Below are 18,030 nucleotides of genomic sequence, written 5' to 3' on the forward strand. Positions count from 1 at the left end.
GCTTTGAGGATGATGGGTGTGGGGAAGTGTGGGAGAAAGAGAGGCCACCACAAGATAGAGCAGCAGTGCAGGCAATGATGGTAGAGGAAATACAGGTCGCAATGGGAGCAAAAAGAACAGTGAAGAGGTCATGCATGGTGGTGGGAGAAGGGAAGGGATAATGGGAGAACCTGGGTTGGAGGAAACATCAAAGGAGAGAGGCAGGGCCGGCACCAGGCAACCAAGCACATGCTTGGGGCGGCACCTGGTAAGGGGCGGCCAATCTTGGGGTGGCGGGTGGCGGCGCGGCATTCCACGGGGGGGGCGGCGCGGGGCGCAGCGCTGGGGGGGGGTTTCCGGCGGCGCTCTGCGGGGGCGGGCGGCGCGGTGCTCGGCGGGGGGGCGGCGCGGGGCACGGCGCTCGGGGGGGGGGGGTTCCGGCGGCGCTCGGCGGGTAGGTTGGGGGGGGGGCGGCGCTTTTTTTTGCTGCTTGGGGCAGCAAAAAAGTTAGAGCCGGCCCTGGAGAGAGGAGGAGGTGGGCATAGGCCTGTGGGAAGATAGAGCATAAGAGCAGTGGGGAAGTAGAGAGAAAATTAGAGCTGGTGGGCAAGGAGGAAATGAAAGTGAGAAATGAGAATATGGGGTGGGGAAGGGGAAGGGAGGCAGAGATGAAGCAGCAAACGAGGAATGAGCCTGGAGGTTAGGCAGAAGAATGACAGGAATATGGATGACAAAGAGCAATTAGGAGACAAGTCACAAGGGCAGATATATCTTAATGCAGGTGTCATAGAAATTCCTGTCCGTTCCAGCTGAGGAATAAGGAGAGACGGACACAGCTAATCAAGCAAGGATTGGCCAAAATTTGCTATCATTACCATACATAATTAGCAAGCTACATGTATCTGCCCCTCTTATGACCCCTTATTGTTCATCTACTTGCTTCCCCCCTTGCGTTATTTTGCAAACTAAGCAGTTAGTTATCTACAGGACATAGGCACAGAACGTTCCATTGTCTCCAAGTTTGGAGTTTGGCTACATTTCCTCTCAAAGGAACTTCCTAAGTTAAGACATAGCATAGCTGTGCTGTATATCTTCCATGTGTACATGACAAATTTGCCCCCTGGCAGTTAAGTAGAATAATTTTATATCACAGGTAATTTTTAAAATCTTTTTGACTGCTCTGCCTATTGCTGAGGTTGCTATTTATTATAGTAATACCAAGGGACCAACCAAGAATGGAGACCTATTGTGCTGGGCACTATGCAGATAGCCTCTGCCCTGGAGAACTTCGTCTAAATAGACAAAACAGACAACGGGCAGGAGAAAAAGGTAGACCAGACAGGCAGAGTACACGATGTGACAGCCTGGAAACATCATCACCCTTTCTTGGGCAGGCGTCAACTGGGGAGACGGCTCTGTGGAATGAAGCAGAGTTCTTTGTGACCAACCATTCCCCCCAAATCAGATGCCGCCTGTTTGATCTGGTTGAGGAAGGCTATTTCCTTCTACTTAGTGGACCCTGGGCATGAAACCAAAGGCAGAAACATATTTAGACCTTGTCCAAAACAAATCCATACAAGCTAAGTCTTCAGAACCAGCCCTGGGTTTTGGCACGTGTCTTGATTCTGCGAAGGGCCAAAATTTTCCCATTGACTTCAATGGTCATAGAATTAGGACCCTAGTAAGTAAGGTATAATGTGCAGAAGTATTTGAATCCAAGAGCATAGGTGTAAGTTGGGAAACTGTAAAAAATATTATAATTCTGCAAGGCCTGCCACAAAGAGATGCCAATCTGCTTTGAAATCTGATGTAACAATGTAAAAAAACAATTGTGAGGATGGAAGGCAGGATGAGGGTGACACTGAGACCATGGGGCTACCATAGCTGCTGGAAGTTGGAACTAGGAGTATTGGGGGTGCTGCTGCACCCCCTGGCTTGAAGTGGTTTCCATCATATCCAGGGTTTACAGTTTGGTTCAATGGTTCTCCGCACCCCACTATACAAATTGTTCCAGCACCCCGGGGGCTACAGCTGTTAGCTATGTGTACAGCTTGATTGTTTCAAATTATATGATTTAAAAAATAAATTAGTGTCTTCCTATGAACATAGCACAATGGGACCCAATCCTGGCTGGGGCCTCTGGGTGTTATTCCTGCAAGGGAAACGCCCTATTCCTGTGTTGGCAGAGACGGGGTATGGTGGGGGTCCCTGGGGAGCTGCATGACCCTGGGGGGAATGAGGCCGAGTTGGGCAATGGGACGGGGGAGCGCACCGGGAGTGGAGCTATAGCGGGGCTGGGCTGGGGCCCCGGCAGGGAAGGCGCGTAACTGAGGCAACGGGGTGGACGGTTCCAAGAGCAGGCTGATTGTGGCAGACTAGAGGCGGGGCGACCCCGCAGCGTGAGAATGGTTCGTTCCGTTGCCATGACTCCCGCCGCTCAGTCGCAAAACTTCCCGTCTGCATCAGAAAAGAAGGTCCCGTTGCTATGACTCCCGTAGCCCCGCCCCCCCGCTGTCCCTAGCGCCGCTCCCGGGGCCCAAGCGGCCCCGGCTGCCTCCCGCCCCCGCCGCATGGAGGAGCCCGCGCGGGTGAGTGACCGCGACTGGCCCCGGCCGCCAAGAGCCCTCAGCCCGGACCGGGGGGCCGCTCCCGCCGCTGCTCGGGGCCCCTCCGCGGCGCGGGCCCAGGCCTTTCCCCCGTGGGAGCCCAGCTAACGGGGAGCGCTCGGGCCGGGTCCGCGAGCCCCCCTGCGCCCGGCATCGCGCTGCACCCGGGACGCCTGGAGCCCCGCGGCCCCAGCATCGCGCTGCACCCGGGCCACCGTGCCCCTGGCATCGGCTGCACCCTGCTCCCCCCGCGGCCCTCCGCCCCTGGCATCTGCTGCACCCCGCCCTCCCCGGACCCCCCCGCCCCTGGCATCGCCCTGCACACGCACACACCCTGCCCCCACGTCTCGCTGCAGCCCGCCCTGGGTTCCCTGCAGGCTCCAGGGTTCCCAGAGCTGTGGGCTCTTCCAGCCCCTGTTGCAGGGGGGCCCGGCCCCCAGGCAATCAGTCTTACAGACTTGCCAAGCTCTGTGTTGGTCCACAGTGTGTCTCTCTCACCAGCAGAAGTTGGTCCAATACAAGGTATTACCTCACCCACCTTGTCTTGCAGATAACTTAGTTGTCAGCGGGTTCAGCCCTGCGCTGGCGCTGCCCCTTGGCATTGTTCCAACCCTGGTGCTGAGTGTCCCCGATCTTCAGCTGTCCACTCCCTGTTCACTCCAGGTTTTAATATGTTTCACTACTCCCCTCAGGGTTACTAAATTACCATACCATGCATTTAACCAGGGACAGCTGTTGTCACATGTGGTACTAGACTGTCCTTGTTCGTGCTAAGGGCAAAATCGTGTCTGAAGTTGGGCTAGATAGGAAATGTCTCATTTAAAACGTTTTCTAGCAGGATGGGTTTTTCCAGTCTAGACAAAGCCCATGTGGGCCTTCACTGAAGCGGGCAAGCTGGCTGCAGCAGCTCAACCTGGAGAAGGTACGCTGAGCGAAACACATGGAAGTGATTTATATCAGCCCCATTTAACAAGGGACTGTGACCCCAGGGTATTGCTCGAGTACATTTTGAACAACTGCCCAATTTTTTATGTAGAGCTGTCTCTAGCAAATAGGTATAGGTATTTGCTAGGTGAGGCATAGGTATAAGTTAATAAGTAGTGCAGGAAGCCTGCAGTCTTCAAAGACTCTAAGGGTATGTCTACACTATGAAATTAGGTCGAATTTATAGAAGTCAATCTTTAGGAAGCGATTTTATACAGTCCATTGTGTGTGTCCCCACTAAGCGCATTAAGTCGGCGGAGTGCGTCCACAGTACCGTGGCTAGCGTCAACTTTCGGAGCGTTGCACTGTGGGTAGCTATCCCACAGTTCCCGCAGTCTCCGCTGCCCATTGGAATTCTGGGTTGAGCTCCCAATACCTGATGGGGCAAAAACATTGTCGCGCGTGGTTTTGGGTACATGTCGTCAGTCGCCCTTCCCTCCATGAAAGCAACGGCAAACAATCGTTTCGCGCCTTTTTTCCGTGCAGCAGCCGGTGCAGTAGGACTGCTAACCATCGTCATCCAACCACCGCTTCCGCTGCAACTCTGCTCTCCTGGTGCCATGAATCCACCTCGCAGGTCCTCTCGTCATTCTTTATAAATATCTCTTCTCGTGGCATCCCATCGTCATCCACCGCTTCCGCTGCAACTCTGCTCTCCAGCTCGTGTCTCGATAGCGAATTTCTCCATATTGTCTGTCATGGGCTCCCAGGAACGTGTGCGCAGTGCTAACTGTTGTCCTCCACCGCTTCCACTGCAACTCTGCTCTCCTGGTGCCATGAATCCACCTCGCAGGTCCTCTCGTCGTTTGGTATAAATATCTATTCTTGTGGCATCTGTTGTCCTCCACCGCTTCCGCTGCAACTCTGCTCTCCTGCAGACGCCATACCACCGCAAGCATGGAGCCCCCTCAGCTCACCGCCACTGTTGTGAGCATTGTAAACACCTCACACATTATCCTGCAGTATGTGCAGAACGTGCAAAAGCAGGCGAGGAGGCAACGACAGCATGATCACGATAGTGATGAGGACATGGAGGCAACTTGGACATCATGGTGGTAATGGGGCAGGTTCATGCCGTGGAACGCCGATTCTGGGCCCGGGAAACAAGCACAGACTGGTGGGACTGCTCAGTGTTGCAGGTCTGGGATGATTCCCAGGGGCTGCAAAACTTTCGCATGCGTAAGGGCACTTTCATGGAACTTTGTGACTTGCTTTCCCCTGCCCTAAAGTGCAAGAATATCAAGATGAGAGCAGCCGTCACAGTTCACAAGCGAGTGGCGATAGCCCTCTGGAAGCTTGCAACGCCAGACAGCTACCGGTCAGTTGGGAATCAATTTGGAGTGGGTAAATCTACTGTGGGGGCTGCTGTGATCCAAGTAGCCAACGCAATCACTGAGCTGCTGCTATCAAGGGTAGTGACTCTGGGAAATGTGCAGGTCATAGTGGATGGCTTTGCTGCAATAGGATTCCTTAACTGTGGTGGGGCGATAGATGGAACGCATATCCCTATCTTGGGACCGGACCACCTTGGCAGCCAGTACATATACCGCAAGGGGTACTTTTCAGTGGAGCTGCAAGCACTGGTGGATCACAAGGGACGTTTCACCAACATCAATGTGGGATGGCCGGGAAAGGTAGATGACGCTCGCATCTTCAGGAACTCTGGTCTGTTTGACCAGCTGCAGGAAGGGACTTAGTTCCCAGACCAGAAAATAACTGTTGGGGACGTTGAAATGCCTATAGTTATCCTTGGGGACCCAGCCTACCCCTTAATGGCATGGCTCATGAAGCCATACACAGGCACCCTGGACAGTAGTCAGGAGCTGTTCAACTATAGGCTGAGCAAGTGCAGAATGGTGGTAGAATGTACATTTGGACGTTTAAAAGCACGCTGGCGCAGTTTACTGACTTGGCTAGATCTCAGCGAAACCAATATTCCAATTGTTATTGCTACTTGCTGTGTGCTCCACAATAGCTGTGAGAGTAAGGGGAGATGTTTATCGCGGGGTGGGAGGTTGAGGCAAATCACCTGGCCGCTGATTACGCGCAGCCGGACACCAGAGTGATTAGAAGAGCACAGCCGGGTGCGCTGCGCATCAGAGAAGCTTTGAAAACCAGTTTCATGACTGGCCAGGCTACGGTATGACAGTTCTGTTTGTTTCTCCTTGATGAAAATCCACCCCCTTGGTTCACTCTACTTCCCTGTAAGCCAACCTCCATCCCCCCTTTGATAACCGCTTGCAGCGGCAATAAAGTCATTATTGTTTCAAAATCATGCATTCTTTATTAATTCATCACACAAATAAGGGGGGGATAACTGCCAAGGTAGCCCGGGAGGGGTGGGGGAGGAGGGAAACACCGGGTGGGGTTGTGGATGAGGGGAGGAGGGAAGGACAAGGCCACACTGCACTTCAAAATGTATTGAATGCCAGCTTTCTGTTGCTTGGGCAGTCCTCTGGGATGGAGTGGTTGGGTGCCCGGAGGCGCCCCCCCCCCTCCCCCGCGTTCTTGGGCGTCTGGGTGAGGAGGCTATGGAACTTGTGGAGGAGGGCAGGCGGTTACACAGGGGCAGCAGCGGTGGTCTGTGGTCCTGCTGCCTTTCCTGCAGCTCCACCAGACGCCGGAGCATATCAGTTTGATCCCCCAGTAGCCTCAGCATTGCATCCTGCCTCCGCTCATTGCGCTGCCACCATCTCTCATCTTGCTCCCGCCACCTCTCTTCTTGCTCCCACCAGCTCTCATCTCGTTCGTCCCTTCTGTCCTCGCTTTCATTTTCTGCTTTCCTGGACTCTGACATTATTTGCCTCCACGCATTCTGCTGAGCTCTTTCAGTGCGGGAGGACTGCATGAGCTCAGAGAACATTTAATCACGAATGCGGTTTTTTCGCCTTCTTATCTGCGCTAGTCTCTGGGATGGAGATGATAGGGATAGCGTTGAAATATTTGCAGCTGCGGGAGGAAAAAAAGGGAGAGTAGTATTTAAAAAGACACATTTTAGAGAACAGTGGGTAGACTCACGGTGAACCAAGCTGTTAACATCACATAGCACGTGCTTTCAGTACAAGGTTGCATTTTGCCTCTTATATTGAGGGCCTGCCGGTCTGGTGTGTGAGATCACATACGCAGGGCCGGGCAACAGAATTCAGCTTGCAGGCAGCCATGGTAAGCCACAGTCTTTCAGCTTCTTCAACCTTCAAAACATGTGGGAATGGTTTCAAACAGCAGCGGCCTCCTTTCCCATACCAAGCACCCATTGCGTTGGCCATTTAAAAGGAGGGGCTATACTGGCCGCGAATGCATCCCAACTCTTCAGGGCAAATTAATCATTAAACATGCTTGCTTTTAAACCATGCATTATACTTACAAAGGTACACTCACCAGAGGTGCCTTCTCCGGCTTCATGGTCCATGAGCCTGTGTTGGGAGGGTATTGGCTCTAGGGTGATAAACAGTTCCTGGCTGTTGGGGAGAATGGTTTCTCCGCTTGCGTGCTGTGCACTATCCTCCTCCTCCTCCACCTCCTCATCTTCCTTGTCCCCAAAATCCTCATCCTTGTTGCATGAGACTCCTCCCTTGCAGGTGTCCATGGACAGAGGTGGGGTAGTGGTAGGGGCGCCCCCTAAAATTTCATGCAGCTCATCATAGAAGCGACATGTCTGGGGCTCTGACCCAGAGCGGCCGTTTGCCTCTTCGGTTTTTTGGTAGGCTTGCCTGAGTGTCTTAATTTTCATGTGGCACTGCTGCGGGTCCCTGTTGTAGCCTCTGTCCATCATGCCCTTGGAGATTTTTTTCAAATATTTTGGCATTTCGTCTTTTGGAACGGAGTTCTGATAGCACGGATTCGTCTCCCCAAACAGCGATCAGATCCAGTACCTCCCGTTCGGTACATGCTGGAGCTCTTTTGCGATTCTGGGACTGTATGGTCACCTGTGCTGATCAGCTCTGCATGGTCACCTGTGCTGATCAGCTTTCCACGCTGGCCAAACAGGAAATGAAATTCAAAAGTTCCTGGGGCTTTTGCTGTGTACCTGGCTAGTACATCTGAGTTGAGAGTGCTGTCCAGAGCGGTCACAATGGAGCACTCTGGGATAGCTCCCGGTGGCCAATACTGTCGAATTGCATCCACAGTACCCCAAATTTGACCCAGCAGGGTCGATTTTAGCACTAATCCCCTCGTCAGGGAGGAGTACAGAAATCAATTTTAAGAGCCCTTTAAGTTGACAAAAATGGCTTCGTTGTGTGGACGGGTGCAGGGTTAAATCGATCTAACGCTGCTAAATTCAACCTAAACTCGTAGTGTAGACCAGGGCTAAGACAGTAGCTTAGCCAGATTGAAGTATAAGCCCAAAAGCTTTAGGCCTGGGCTACACTAGCGGGGGGTGGGTGTTCGAACTAAGATACGCAACTTCAGCTACGCTATTCGCATAGCTGAAGTCGAAGTATCTTAGTTCGACTTACCTGGCCATCCTCACGGCGGCGAGTCGACTGCCGCGGCTCCCCCGTTGACTCCACTTACTCCTCCTGCCGAGGTGGAGTACGGGCGTCGATTAACGGATCGATACATTGAACACTACCTGCCGATCCGATGGGTAGTATAGACGTACCCTTAGCATAAGTCTTAGCATAAGCAGCTAACCAGGAGTAACCCTGGATCATAAGATATCATAAGATATCATGAGATAGAATGTTGTAATAAACAAGTATGATTAAACTGATAGGTAACTGCTGGATGCCAGTTGATTCTAGTTTTGGATATTTTAAGATAGGAACATCACCAGCAGATGTTCAACCACAAGAATGCAATGGCAACCAATTGACATATATATTAATAAGCTTGAGGTAAATGGCATAATAACATATCAGAGGAGGGCACCCTCAACATTATTAGGGTGAGGAAGTTTAGATATGGAGAGAGGATGCCAGACATCTTTATGAATATTCATGGCTGCCATGTAACCCTATAATCTCAGCCTACCCTCTTGGGATCTTCTTGGCATGCCAGAGATAGGACCACTCGTCTCATTGATCATAGATATCCGCAAGAGATGGTGTACAAATGCCCTGCTGCAGGACGTCTTGACCATTCTGTATTATCTCTACCCATTTTGCTTTGGAGTGTTTGTGATTTTGCTAATTGTCTTAATAAAAACATTACAATCAAGAGGCCTTTCCTAAGTGTGAATGTCTTTCACATGAGCATCAGGGTCCTCATAGTAACTCTGGGTCTGATCTTGAAGCAGGACCCTTCCAAACACAGAATGCTAACTTGGGAATACTGATTAACATACAATCAATAGATCAGGAAACACCTGTCTTTCTTTAAAATTTCCAAAATTGGTTAGCTGGGAGCTGCTATCAGCCGTTATTAAGTGATTGCAGAAATCCTTGAGTTTTGGAATAGAATCCAAACAAGTGTATGGTATGTGAGTCTGGTAATCTCTATGGTATGTTTTTGAATCGCTTCCCATAACGGGACATAAGGGCAAGGATCCTCATATCCCAAATCCCTCTCATCAGACAAGAGTAATCAAATTTGATATGATTAAATGCCTTTGGGAGTCATATGCTTCCATCACATTAGTTTTATTTGTTTTCTGCACTGCCATTAAGTGCACATTAATTACAACTTAACTTTTACTGGTTCAGAAATATTATGCCCACACAAATCTTTCCCAGGAGGAAATGTTTTAGATCAGGGGTGGCCAACCTGTGGCTCCGGAGCCACATGCGGCTCTTCAGAAGTTAATATGCGGCTCCTTGTATAGGCCCCGACTCCGGGGCTGGAGCTACAGGCGCCAACTTTCCAATGTGCCGGGGGGTGCGCTCTGCTCAATCCCTGGCTCTGCCACAGGCCCTGCCCCCACTCCACCCCTTCCCGCCTCCTCCTCTGAGCCTGCCGTGCCCTCGCTCCTCCCCCCTCCCCTCCAGAGCCTCCTGCACGCCACAAAACAACTGATCGGGAAGGGGAAGGCACTGATCGGTGGGTGGGAGGCACTGGGAGTGGGGGAGCTGATGGGGGGGCTGCTGATGTATTACTGTGGCTCTTTGCCAATGCTCATTGGTAAATTCTGGCTCCTGTTGGCCACCCCTGTTTTAGATGTTTGAGTAGGTTACGTTTTGATGATTTATTCTGACAGGAAAAAGTACAGGTGGAAGACATACTTGAGAGGCTCAAGGAAGAAGGAATCGACCCTTCAGCTTCTGCAGATGAGCAACTTTGTTATGTTTGGCAATTATTCCTGTGTAATGAAGACAAGTTACGGTCTGCTAGTCAGGACTTAGAGAACCTTAGACAACAGCAAGCAGAAGAAATGAGAGAGGTAAGAACTAATTGACATTCGAGTAATCTTCATAAATATTTGTGCTTTCCATTAGGATTTCACTTTTAACCAGTTACTGATCCAGGAGAGGACCTTCCCTCTTATCCCATGACTGCTTACTTTGCTTAAGAGCTTTTGGTGAGGGACCTTGTCAAAGGTTTTCTAAAAGGCCACATACGCTATATCCACTGGATCACCCTTGTCCACGTGTTTGTTGACACCCTCAAAGAATTCTAATAGAGTGGCGAGGCATGATTTCCCTTTACAAAAGCCATGCTGACTCTTCCCCCAACAAATCATGTTCAGCTATGTGTCTGATAATTCTGTTCTTTACTATTGTTTCAACCAATTTGGCTGGTACTGAAGTTAGGCTTACTTGCCTGTAATTTGCCAGGATCGCCTCTGGAGCCTTTTTAAAAAATTGCTGTTTACATTAGCTATCATCCAGTCTTCTGTTACAGAAGCTGATTTAAATGATAGGTTACATTCTATACTTACTAGTTCTGCAATTTCATATTTGAGTTCCTTCAGAACTCTTGGGTGAATACCATCAAGTCTTGGTGACTCATTACTATTTAATTTATCAGTTCGTTACAAAATCTCCTCTATCAACACCTCAGTCTGGGACAGTTCCTCAGATTTGTCACCCAGAAAGAATGTCTCAGGTGTGCGAATCTCCCTCACATCCTCTGCAGTAAAGACTGATGCAAAGAATTCATTTGGTTTCTCCACAATGGCCTTGTCTTCCTTGAGTGACCCATTAGCACAATTGTCCAGTGGCCCCACTGAGTGTTTGGCAGGCTTCCTACTTCTGATGTATTTAAATAATTTTTTGCTGTTAGTTCTTGTCTTTTGCTAGTTGCTTTTCAAATTCTTTTTTGGCCTGCCTAATTATACTTTTACACTTGACTTGCCAGAGTTTATGCTCCTTTCTATTTTCCTCAGTAGGATTTGACTTCCAATTGTTAAAGGATGCCTTTTTGTCTCTATGAGCATTGTTTGTTATCAGGATAAAATTAAAAATGGATTCATTTTAATTATCAGATCACTCAGTGCTAGTTAGCAACGGATTGCATATGAGTTACTCTAAATTAGGGATAATAGTGCTTTTTTACTGACTTAATGGATAATGCCAAATTGTATTTAGAAAGATTACAAAATCCAGCATAGGTTTATGCAGCAAGAGTTCAGTTAGTTGATGGGCAGCTTTAGCTATCTTAGGGCTTGTCTACATTACCCACTGGATCGACGGGCAGCGATCGATCCAGCGGGGGTCGATTTATCGCGTCTAGTCTAGAAACGATAAATTGACTGCCAAGCGCTCTCCCGTCGACTCCGGTACTCCACCAGGGCCAGAGGCACAGGCGGAGTCGACGGGAGAGCGTCAGCTGTCGACTTACCGCAGTGAAGACACTGCGGTGAGTAGATCTAAGTACGTCGACTTCAGCTCCACTATTCACGTAGCTGAAGTTGCGTAACTTAGATTGATCCCTCCCCCAGTGTAGACCAGGCCATACTCTCTGTGTCACCTCCAGTTAGGTGTCCAGAGTCACCTGACATTTGGTATACATAACATTGTGCAATATTTCTGTGATGCCACCACCACTTTCCTGAATAGCCAAGAGATGAAGGAAAGCATTGCTGAAAACTAGGAAATACAGTGTTAAGGTACACGCCCGCATCATCATAACTTTGCCCTCTTTGAGCATTGCTCCATATCACACATGCTCATCTCTGCCTCTTCACTGTAAAGGAAAAGAGGTACCTGCACCTGCCTTGCACTCAAACACGTAGCCTCGTCTCCCGACAGAATACCGCACTTGTGAAATTAAATGACGGTACTGATTCACATAGGATACCATCTAAATCTATATTTTCCTTTACCCATCATTAAACCTATGGACTGCTCTCATATCCCACCCTACCGACAATTCCTGGGGGAAGGCACAGGAGGGGAGCGGGGGAGGTGTCTTGAGACAACCTACACAATTTTGCAATAAGATGATGCAGGCTACATTCTCAAGATACATATACCTCCCTTTCCTTTACTCGCACACATGGGCTGGGCCCAAAATCAGTCACAGCTCTGTGATGCTCCTAAAACGAATCCTCATCTCCTCAGCTCAAAAACACACTTCTACCAACCTGCCCCACCAACACCTCCACGATTCAGACCATTCACTACAACTATAGCTCTCACACTGAAGGCAGTTGCAGTGCATGAAGTAACTCCCAGTGGCAATTGCCAGCTTGGGGGTAGGGGCAGAGTTAAGGGTACATGGGCATATACTTTAACTTTGTATTTCCTGGTTTTCTGAAGTTTGAGTTTTGTTGAACTTGACGTTCTGGAGCTGGAAACCTTAACTCTGCATTCACAAAGGTGTTTTTTTTTTAAATTTAATTAAAATAGGAGAAATTGAAAACAAAAAACGTTGTGTTAAGCTCACGGGTTTCAAAGTGAGGAAGTGGCTATGGAAAATGGCACTGTGGATTTCCAAGCTTGTGACTCATTTAATTCCATATAAAAAGTCTGTGCAGTTGACAAGTACAAGATGGCTGTACTAGCCCCACAGATCACTCTGGGCATTGAAAATCAACGGTTCTTTCCATCTCGCACATAGCCTAATTAGAGAGGCAAGCTGGTCATGACTCCATAGTTAAGGCTGCAATCAATATTCCATTATAAGGCTTATTTTTACTCCCTATATGTGGGTGATCCCCATTCTGCTTTGAATGGGAATTGGCCATATGGACCTCTATTCTTGGCACAAATATGGCCTGGCCTGCATGCTCAGAATTTTCTAGAATGTACTATCCGTTGGGGGCCACTCACGCCCCATCTCCTCCTCTTACGTAGGGTTTGGAGGGTGGCTCTAAACCCTCTTCAACTCCTTCTGGCTGCCAAAGCTGCAGTTTGGTTGGAGTATAGTTCAGTGTCAATGCTTCCCCCCGCCCCCCCCATCAGTTCTGTCCTTTGGTTGCCTCTTTGGGTCCTGTTTTTCATAGTTAGCTAGCTAGTAACTCAGACTGTAGCTTAGACTTTAAACACTGTGTGTTTAAAACACGCACACAGGTACACACAAAAAGGCGCATGCACACATGCATACGCACACACCAGGGTTTTTGGTGTCCATGCCATTGTGCGCCTCCCTGGGCTATTTCCCTTTCCCTAATGTTGGGCCTTTCAGTCAATTTTAGTGACCCCTCACGAGAGAGGAATGAATAGAGCCTTTGTAGTCACAAAATCCTTTTAAACTTTTAAAGAACACAACAAAGTGCTACTCTGTGAGTGTTTCATTTCTTCCTGGCAGAAGTTCATTGGGGGTCATATAGTAACTTCTGAGGGTACTATGTGAGCTAGTGATGCTAATGACTTGTTTGTAAATGAAAGTCACACATCCAAAGTTTGAAATCTTGTTGCTCTCTTTGTTTCTAGGTGGAGAATTATGTGGGCCATGTCCGTAGCCTCACAGCAGAGCGAGACGCTTTCACCACTGAGTTTGAAAAAGAAAATGAACAACTCAGAATTGAGTTTACACAACTGCAACTCCAGCAGGGTAATCCCTCTCTCCTTTCTCTGAAAGCGCTTCAGTATTTGTGCTGTAACAAATGTCAGGGACTACAGGTTATTCAGGGAAGCTGGCTGAGTGCTGCCTTGTAGGAAACAAGAGTGATTTCTTCTTGTACTTTAGAGAACAAAATGTTATAGATAAGTCTGTGTAATATACAGTTATCTAGGTAGACAGAATGTATGTATAAATTATTGTATACCGTTAACATTAAATTTTAAATCAGTTTAGAAATACTGGTCTTTATTTCGTTGTCTCCATTCAGTGAATGGGGTTGCTGCCTCTTTCAGCGTGGCTGCAATTTTAATTATATTTCCAAGAGGCACTCCGTTTGCAGAACAGAACAGAATCAGCTGCCCCACTAGAAAGAGCAGGAGAACAGACATTCAGAGTTGTTATAAAGTAATGTATTTATTCAGTTAACCAAAAGGGGTCCAATCCTGCTCCCACTGAAGTCAATGAGTTTTGTCATTGATTTCAGTCAGAATGGGATCAGGCTCAGAGTTTACTTTAAAATAACTTTGAAAGACCTGGTGTCTTTCTAATAGTGACTTATTCTCAGCCCTGATAGATGATGTTACAATTTCACAATGTCAGTTTATGTTAGCTTCTTAATTATGTATAATATAATTATTGTGTTCATATTTCAGTTTCTGTGAGTAATGGTCCTGTTTCCTAAACCCCTGCGATCACTTCCAACAGGGATAATTTTATGCTTTTTTAGTGACTGCCTTTCTTTGTAATTCTGCTGGATATTGTGTTTAAATACCTTTCATAGCCCGCTGCAGTTTTCCTTAACTTTTCTTTTTGTGACTGGTGTGTGTTGGACCGGTGAATAAAAGGGGAGTGATGCATACACAGTAGTGCCGTTTCTGTGCAGCAGAGAGTGGAGAGGTGTCAGGAGCCTGATTCTTTGCCCTGCTCTTGGCAATCTGAGGGTTTCAGGAAGTGCTTTTGGTGCAGTTGGCTTGGATAGATAAAGACATTCTGACTACTAAGGGAGTGAGATTTTTCAGGACAGGAGCAGACGTGTAGCTTTACGGTATGTGTATCAGATAAGGCACCTGGAGGATTTCTGCTGCCTGTCCAAACTGAAGGGAAAACCACATCTGGCCTAGTGGACTCAGGATGTAGCCAGACACCAGTCTGAGGAGATCTGATACTAGCAGACCACTTGCTAAACACATATCTGTTGTTTCATTTGTACTTGGAGATGCAAAGCCTCATCCCACTCCTATTGTTGTCATGTGGATGGGGAATCATGAAGAGGAGATTCCAGTAGAAATCTCAAGAACCTTACCCAGGCTGATGGTGATTGGATAAGACTGGAAGCATTTCTGGGACCTACTGGATTCAGCTATTGCCCTACAGTCAGGACCCAGACAAGAAGGAGAGAGCCCGCCCGAGGGATTTATGCTTGCACTCCCCTTGGTGGACTCAGATCTTTGTAAAGTTTGGTTCTGTCCTTGGAAGTCCAGAAGCTGGAAATGGAAGGTAGGGTGAAGCCAGGGTGAATTTGAATCACACTAGGGAAGGGAAAATGAAATGGCCACCTCAGATGAGAATGGGGGAAGTACTTCCATTGATCACGGCAATGAGAATGTGGCTACCACAGGGGTACAAGAGGGACCACTAGACCAAACACCACATATCTCCTGGGAAGAGTTGCCCACAGAGATCTTTATTGGCTGGGGATTAACGTTGTGTCCCACATGTTAAGAGGTATGGCAGCTACTGAAGGTAAAACCACCTGTACTACAGACCAACTGGTGGAGTGATTTCACCGTATCCTGAAATTAATGCTCCAGAAATTTGTGGAAACAGATGCAAAAGATGGGGATAGGTTATTGCCATATCTTTGCAATCTGTGAGATATCCCACATGTCCACAGGACTTTCTCCTTGTTTTTGTATGGGCAGTGACCACAAAGAGAGCTGGATCTCATAGTTAAGGATGGAAGGGTCCCCCCTCTTGCAGAACCATTGTAATGCAATGCATCCTTTGCATGATGGAACAACTGGTCACGCTGGGGCACTTGGCATTAGAGACTCTATCTAGAACCTGTCACAGTTATGGGGCAAACTGCTCCTCTGACCCTTCCAGGTGTCTCTGAATCCATCCCCTCTAGGTCTTGGGGTAATTCTACCCCATTTTCCCACTTGGTGGGTTGCGCAGTCCCCCATGTATCAACCATGATCGCCACAGTAGGTCTGGCTTAGGCTCAGACCCTGCAGTTCTGTTCCCACCGGGGCTATGATGTTGCTTTAAAGCAGGCTGCTTGGTTACAGGATACCAAAGTAATATTTATATAGAAAAAATGTTCTCTCTGAAATGCTCATCTTAAAAAGAATACACCAGCCTTGGATCTGGTTACCAGCAGATTTCCCCCCAACACCGGAATCTCTAGAGAGGGACTGTTTTTGCCACCCCTTTTGGTCTACTTCAGTTCACCTTGGCGTCTTTTGTGTTGCACAAAGCACCTACCACATTCCCGTGATTCACGGATTATGTGTTGGAGCAGCTGGGCTCACAACCTACCTAAAAAGTGCAGATTCAGGAATCAAGAATTAAATACCTAAGCTGCTAGGTTGGGACCAGATGCATTCAGCCCTCGAAGGACACAGTAGAGGCCCTGAAGAATTGGTTAGTTTCTACCACAAAGAAACAACTGTGGGCACTTCTGGCGGTTAGCAGGATATTACAGACTATTTGTAGCCCAATTTGCTGTCCTAGCCACTCCATTAACTGAACTGATGAAGCAGTTGTTTCCAAAACTGGTGAATGGGACTGATCAGCATGAAAGAGGCCTCAGTCATTTGAAAGACATTTTATGCTCCCAGCCTATAATATTACACTCCCCAATTCTGATCACTCATTTGTGTGACAACTAGGTTTGGGGGCTGTTCTCTCACAAGAGTTTGAAGGGGAGCATTCTGTCCTATACCTAAGTCACAAGCTTTTTGCCTGGAAAAACTCTGTGTTTCACCACCAAGGAATGTCTAGTAGTTTAACTGGCAGTGGGTACACTATATTACTACCTCATGGGTAGTCACTTTAGTCACTGGTCACGTGCCTTTATGGTGGTTCGAAGCTATGAAAGACATAAACAGTGGAATCACCTGCTGGTACCTGGCCCTACAGCCCTTTGTCCTTCTGGCCTGGTACTAACCTGGGAAACCAATGCAATTTTTTCCCCCCTGGGTAAAGTCTGGAGAGCAGGACCATGGGATTGCTCTGAGGAGAGTGTAAAAGGATGGTGGTGTGTAATGGTTATGGTATACTGGCCCTTTAAAGTCAGAGGGGGAAGTTCTAGACAGGGCAGGCAGACTATCCCATTCCAGGAGTTCTGGTGCAGACAAACCCAGGGAAGGATAGCGACAGATGCTGAGAGAGAGGGTGTGGTCTTGGGATGATGGTATCTGGGAAAACCCCAGGCTACTATTTTGTTTAGGACCTGGGGCCAGGAGCCTTGTAGTATGTGGGAGGGAGGGGGCAGAGCTCCCTTCTCTCAGCCAATCAGGATCAGTTCTGGGAAGGAGGGAGAAAGAGACTGGTAGGAAGAGGATCTGCTAACCTCTCCCAGGCTTGGGAGGGGGAGAGTGAGGGCTGGTCTATGCTATGGGGGGAGGGGGAGAGAGGAGGATTGATCTAAGTTATGCAACTTCAGCTACGCGAATAACGTAGCTGAAGTCGACGTACTTAGATCTACTTACCATGTTGTCTTCACTGCGGTGTGTCGACGGGAGATGCTCTCCTGTCGATTCCCCTTGCGCTTCTCGTTGAGGTGGAGTACCAGAGATCGGCGGTTGATTTATCGTCTCTATTCTAGACACGATAAATCGACCCCCGCTGGATCAATCGCCGCCCATTGATCCGGCCGGTAGTGTAGACAAGCCCTAAGACTGAGCTGCTTTGACTTTGCTTCCAAGCTGTGGAGGAGCCCTGGGAAAATGGCACCTCCTCAGGACTCCATTTTGTTGTGATGAGTTACCCCCCGCCCCTCCAAGTTTTGTTTGTTTGAGAGGCCTTTGCAGCCAGTTTGGGCAGAGCTGGGAGGAGGTAATTTACAGGCCATCTGGGAGAGGCTGGCTAAGGGTCACAGTGTGCAACAAGAAATGAGTTTTTATAAAACCAATAGGAAAGTTTCCATCATTTAAAAAATGCCAGTGAAAACAGTTGTTATTAAACAAGTAAATATTCCCCTGCAGGATTTGAAACCCAAACATTGCAGTCCTAAGGACCTGATATACAGGAGGTCAGACTAGATCAGTGGTTTTCAACCTTTTTTCATTTGTGGACCCTTAAAAAATTTCGAATGGCGGTGCGGACCCCTTTGGAAATTCATCCTGTGGTCCACAGACCCCAACCATAAAAGTCATAAAAGTCAGACTGAGCAGAATTCAGCTATAAATGCTGCATGTACTCAGTACTGCATTCGATGCAGCATGAGAAAGGGCGCTAAACTGTGGGTTCTATGGGAATGACCACACTTCCAAGGTTTTGACCCGTGGGTGGAGATATTCACAGACTTTCATTGATCAGAAAAACGGAATGCCTTTTCTGGGATCTGAAA

The 18,030-nt window shown here is 48.3% G+C and overlaps 1 protein-coding gene across 1 annotated transcript in view; it reads left to right on the top strand.

The window, feature by feature from the left end:
• The first annotated feature begins 2,529 nt into the window (after nt 1–2,529).
• Nucleotides 2,530–18,030, top strand: part of CCDC30 (coiled-coil domain containing 30) — a 117,307-nt gene continuing 101,806 nt past the window's right edge. Inside the window, exons 1-3 of the mRNA XM_065421120.1 lie at nt 2,530–2,567; nt 9,706–9,888; nt 13,325–13,445. Coding sequence (XP_065277192.1) covers nt 2,550–2,567; nt 9,706–9,888; nt 13,325–13,445 — 322 coding nt within the window. The 5' untranslated portion in view covers nt 2,530–2,549. The remainder of the gene's footprint in view (nt 2,568–9,705; nt 9,889–13,324; nt 13,446–18,030) is intronic.

Source organism: Emys orbicularis, chromosome 22 (genome assembly GCF_028017835.1).
Source record: "Emys orbicularis isolate rEmyOrb1 chromosome 22, rEmyOrb1.hap1, whole genome shotgun sequence".
In the NCBI taxonomy this organism is placed as follows: domain Eukaryota; kingdom Metazoa; phylum Chordata; order Testudines; family Emydidae; genus Emys; species Emys orbicularis.